General features: G+C 48.4%; 1 protein-coding gene across 1 annotated transcript; it reads left to right on the top strand.

The window, feature by feature from the left end:
- Window positions 1–1344: 1344 nt before the first annotated feature.
- Window positions 1345–5187, top strand: LOC119393727 (cholinesterase 1). Its single transcript, XM_037660847.2, has 3 exons — window positions 1345–1469; window positions 2595–4089; window positions 4909–5187. The coding sequence occupies exons 1-3, from the start codon at window positions 1439–1441 to the stop codon at window positions 5183–5185; spliced, it is 1803 nt and encodes a 600-aa protein (XP_037516775.1). The 5' UTR covers window positions 1345–1438; the 3' UTR covers window positions 5186–5187.
- The last annotated feature ends 341 nt before the right edge of the window (window positions 5188–5528 follow it).

Genomic DNA, 5528 nt, shown 5'->3' with positions numbered 1-5528 from the left:
GAATTTCTAGACTTCCTAGCATCAATCCACCTTTTAATTATCTGCTGTGCTTGACTTCGCTTTCCGTCTCTAGGCATCAGCACTGTAATTATAATGGAGAACCAGTTATGCGTCATACGTAATAACTAGCATGTCCAGCAGCTCAACTCAATTTACAAACCTTAAGTCGCTGAAATATTCGCCAATAATCCTCAGTCGTGATCCTTACCCACTGTAATAGTCTGAGGAGGTCATCTAACGATGCAATGAACAGTACTGGAGGGATGGCATCTCATTACCAGATTCCTTTTGTGATGGCCATCTTTCTTGCGGAGAACTAAGGCAGCTTTGCAGTTTTTGTACGTTTGTCTCACAGTATTCACTTATCTTCTTGTAATCCTCGACTGCTAGATGACTCATGACTGTGGCCTGATATCCAGCATTAAAGCAAATAAATAGGTAAATTTTGCGCAGGCGTTGTGCAAGGTATGACAAGCGAATGTGACAAATACCATGTTCCTGTATACTTCATCATTCCATCATCAGATGTTGTCATTTCAAAAGCTTATCGAAATTTTGAAGATGTCCGTGATGCACACTGACAAATTGGCACCACAGGACACAGCACCGGTTTTTGTTTGGTTCTAGATTACATTTTCTTCTTATTCGAAATTTTCGTATAGATGTGCAGTCTACGTCAATGAAAATTAATGCGGTTGCGAAACCTACCAAGCACTCCCGCTGAAGACTTATGTATACTTCCGTGCACGTCCGAGCAATGGATATTATTATTATTATTATTATTATTATTATTATTATTATTATTATTATTATTATTATTATTATTATTATTATTAGAGATGCTCATATTGATATGCTTAAAATCTCACATTTTATAAACTTACTAAAATTTAGTGATTAACACTACTTAGTAAGTTAGTTCTTCGCACACATGGATGTGGATACTGATTTAAAATCAGTCAGAGCTGAAGTCGCGTTAATACAGCTTTGTGATGCCTTTGAGTACACTGATGATGATGACTTCCATATGCGATGAATGCATAGCGCTAAGACCGTTAGTGTGCTCTTCGCAGAGCTCAGAACTTGAATAGTCCTTGCCGCAGGAGACCTCTGCGATACTTGTTTTCAACCTACACATCGGCGAGTCGTCTGATCGTTGAAGGAGTAACGCGGTAGTGACGGCCAAAACCATCCTGTTTTCTTAGGCATTTCTTCTTGACGCCGTGCAAGTGCAAATGAGCACGTCGGGCTTTACGCAAATGCAAGCACAGATAGCGGCTGTTGGCACAGCACGAATCTTCGCGATAAGAACACACACACACAAAAAGAAAACCGCTATCGATACGCAAACAAATCGTACGCGTTATCAGCAGCTTCTAGAGAGACGCTTCGACGACACCTAACATCTGGATCAGTGTATTTGCCGACAGAGGAAGGGATGCGGCTACATTCAGGAAGGATACGAACAGGTAAAAAAATCTTCCACGTTCCCCCATTTCTTATATAGTGAATTGGCGATTGTATACTCTGCACTGGGCATTACATTTTTGCTACCGAGTTTGTGCTCGGATCGCGATAAGAGCCAAAAGTACACCTATTAACTCCTTAAAGAACTCTTTAGGATGCCGTATCAGAGGTGATTATTTAAGTGTCATGATTTCCAAAGTGCGGTATATGGTGTTATCCTGTATCATGCACTTCAGTGTTACCTTGAAAAACGAGGAAATGAAAAAGCTGCGGCTTTACAAAATTCGTACGTTGACATCATGGTCCTATTGAAGACGAATGCATGACGAGTCTTTATGCGACGTACATACGCCCTGTAGCGAAAAGGTCGTGGTGGCAAAGGACTTTTGGTATCTTAGAAAACATGCATAAAGCAAATAGTTATCATATATTTTGAATAATATGAATTGGAAAAGAAGTTGATCAGCTTGTCACTGAAAGCTTCAAGAAATTAATGCGAAAGCCATCTCTTTCTTGCCGTTTTTGTGAATTCCAGAAAGTAAAGCTGCTACAAAAATGACGGAGGTGTTTTTCAACGTTCGCTAGCGTCCGTGTGCTTCCTGTACGTTCGCTGCAAACAGCTTCATCGGTCACTGCGATAAGGATGCACCTATCACTTTCTCCGTTTGCCAAGTGCCTGCACTTCTTCAAAACAAGTGCGTCCCGGAACTTGACCTAATGAACCAAATGTCGTGCCTATCAGGAGCCCTGACAGGAACGCCAGAGCAAAAACTTGATTCAACGATCGGATACGCAGGGAGTTAGGGCATAGCGCTAACCAAATTCGCACAGTTGTTATGGACAGTGAAGCACGCAGAGTCGCCTGGTGTACGAAATTCATATGGCTCATTAGGCTCGCCTGGTAGAAGAAACTCACATGACCTCATTAATGTTCTGCGACCACTAGTGGGGCCAATATGCATTTCTTATCAGCATTTAGAGAAAGTGCTGCACTATGCTTCGAACGATGTCACATCAAAACAAGTCTTTTGCATCAGACCAGTCTTTAATTATTAAGAAACAGCACCGCTACCTAAAGGAGGAGAAGAAAATGATGGAGTTCTTGCACAGTTTTTTCTTGCTTTCAGCAATGAACAGGATTCCTGCAGTGACGCTCCTGGTCGTGACCCTCGTCTCGATAGCGTCATCTCACGTAGTCAACACCACTTGCGGTTTGGTGCGCGGCGTTCCAATTTCCGTGAGAGACAAAACGGTGTTCGGTTTTCTCGGCATCCCGTACGCAAAGCCACCGATTGACGAACTCCGATTTCGAAAGCCCCTGCCCGCTTTGCCATGGGACGATGTGTTGGACGCGACGACGATGCCTTACTCCTGCATGCAACCTGAGAACGTCTTTCTCAGCGCCGGCTTCGAAGACGAGAGCCGGCACAGCGAAGACTGCCTCTATCTCAACGTGTGGACTCCAAGAACCGACTCCCCTAGCAGGCCCGTCATGGTGTGGCTGCACGGCGGTGCATTCATCATGGGATCGGCCAGCCACAGTTACAACAACGGCTCCGTGATCGCCGCCCTCGGCGACGTGGTAGTGGTCGCGATGAACTACCGGCTCGGCGCGTTCGGTTTCCTCACCGCGGACACGGAGGATGCCCCTGGAAACATGGCGCTTCACGACCAGCTGCTCGCGTTAAGATGGGTGCGCCACAACATCCGAAATTTCGGCGGCGATCCTGACCAAGTGACCCTATTCGGTGTCAGCGCCGGAGCCATCTCGGCCAACATGCACCTCCTGTCACCTCTAAGCCGCGGTCTGTTCAAGCGTGCCATCCTGCAGAGCGGGAGCCTCTACTCTGCCACCTTCATGAGCACCATGGAAGAAGCCATCAGGGTATCGAACGACTTTGCAAGCACCCTCGGATGCGCGAGTAGCATCGACGAAGACATGCTGTCTCACCCGGCCATAGTCGTGAACTGCCTGCGTTCCAAGAGCGCCGACGAGATCCTGCGCGCGCACATAGCCTTCTCGCGGGGCAAGATCATCAGCATGAGGCCCGTTCACGGGGACGAGTTCATGCCGAAATCTCACCTGCTGCAGATCGAACGGGGTCAAATCCAGGGAGGCGAAGTGCTGATCGGAACCAACGCGGACGAAGGCTCGCTCTTCCTCTTCCTCGGCTTCCCGCACCTCTACCCTCTCAAGACGACGCAAAGCGTGTCGCGCGAAGACACGGAGAAAGTGGCGCGCATCTTGCTGCACGCTCTGCACTCGCCCGTGCCGGACGATGTGTTCGATGTGTACTTAGACGCCCAAGAGAAGGCGGCCGCACTTAGCGAGGACGATCTCCTGCGTCGGCGGCTAATTGACATCGTGGGTGACCTGTTCTTCGTCTGTCCCTCGGTGCACTTTGCGCACACGTACACGAGGCACGGCAACCGCGTGTTCTACTACTCCTTCGAGCACCGCACCAAGTCCAGCATCTGGGGCCACTGGATGGGCGTTCCGCACAGCGATGAAGTGCAGTACGTCTTCGGCATGCCCGTCAGGCTTCCCGAGCACTACACGGACCAGGAGGCGCGATTTGCGGAGCGCATAGTGGACATGTGGGTCAGCTTCGCCAAGACGGGGTGAGTTCTTCTTGGAAGGCTTTACGTTTGATCGGTATAGCGAGCTAGAATCAGTGAGCGAGCTGTAAGGAGCGATTGCCCACAGAAGCTTCTCATTCGTTCCCTTGTCATTATTACATCAACGACAGGTTGCATGCTCAATCGGAAAGACAGAAAAGAAAGAGTGTGTCTGGAATGGCGGTCCCTGTATCGTATTATTTTCCTTATTATTTTTCTTACATCATGAGAATCAATCCTAGATGTCTCACTTATATGTACGAATGCGATATTTCAGCCACTTCCCATATCGCTATTCGCGCGGTGCCCCAGGCATTTGTACATGATTAAGTCGACGCTGCCCTCGTTTTGCAAGCATCCCGCAGTGCACCCAACATAAAGGTTTTCCTGCCACAAGCCCTTTGAAAGCGGAGGCTCCCGCCTCCTTCGAGATATCCCAATTCTACCGGTTCCCAGGTTCCTTCTTTTTGTGATAGCATTCAATGACTCTTCTACTCAGATCACATGACGTTTTAGCTTCTTCATCAAAGGCAGCCGACACAGTTGAAGGCAAGCAGAGTGTGATCATGCGCAACAGGATGTGGTTTAGCCAGCATGCCTTCAGACGCTGTGGTCAGATGTCTCGTGTCCAAAAAGCAAACGCCACCGTCAGGCCAAAACGAAGAAAGAGTATCGTGCTCTGACTATGTCGGTAACGCCTTGCTTGCCTGTTTTCCTGTTATCAGTGTCTATCGCGCTCCCCTCTTATTCGTGCTTTCGTCATCGTTCTCGTGACGTCACGCCTTTGATAAGGGTGGCGCCCTTCATTCTGCTGCCTTTCAGAAACCCAAGCACTCAAGACGTTCGCTGGGACGAGTTTCAAAAGAACAACGGCACCTATCTGTCGCTGCGGCCTCAGCGATACACGACGGGCTCCCAGCTCCGTCGAGACCGGTGCCAGTACTGGAAACGGCACTTGAAGTACCCGCCGCTCGACTCCGCCGGTGCGCGAGCTCTCGAGAACTATCCAGGTAAAGTGATGTGGCTCGTCGACAACGTCGTGTCGACAATCAGCAAGTTCTGGACGAGGGTGAAGTCGTACAGCAAGAAGTTCCTATGACGATGGTGAGAGAGGTGCGTTTTCTGTCGGCGAAATAAAAGTTGCAACATTTACAGCTAATTGGGTGGTGTTCGTCGCTGTACGTTATAGTCCCTGCTTAGAGATTGCCCGGGTTTATTGTCACCAACCAACGTTCGGATTACGAGATACTCAATAAGTCAACGAACGCTGAGATATCGACACCGCAGGCCACGATGCGTGTGTATGAGGTTGCGGGTATCGGACCGGTGACCGCAGCCCCCACCATAGTCGTTCCATCAGCGAGCTGGTATGCGGAGGCATCTGCCTAGTACAGCCGCTGAGATTTAAGTTTTTCTCTTAAATAATAATAAAAAAACTTTCA

This window comes from Rhipicephalus sanguineus, chromosome 5, assembly GCF_013339695.2.
Source record: "Rhipicephalus sanguineus isolate Rsan-2018 chromosome 5, BIME_Rsan_1.4, whole genome shotgun sequence".
Lineage (NCBI taxonomy): Eukaryota > Metazoa > Arthropoda > Arachnida > Ixodida > Ixodidae > Rhipicephalus > Rhipicephalus sanguineus.
The sequence above is the reverse complement of the archived record's forward strand: the minus strand, read 5'-3'. Positions and strand labels throughout refer to the sequence as shown.

Coding starts and splice junctions, on each gene's coding strand:
- LOC119393727 (XM_037660847.2), top strand. CDS start 1,439: ATGCGGCTACATTCAGGAAGGATACGAACAG. Junction 1,470..2,594: donor TTCAGGAAGGATACGAACAG/GTAAAAAAATCT, acceptor TCTTGCTTTCAG/CAATGAACAGGATTCCTGCA. Junction 4,090..4,908: donor GTCAGCTTCGCCAAGACGGG/GTGAGTTCTTCT, acceptor GCTGCCTTTCAG/AAACCCAAGCACTCAAGACG.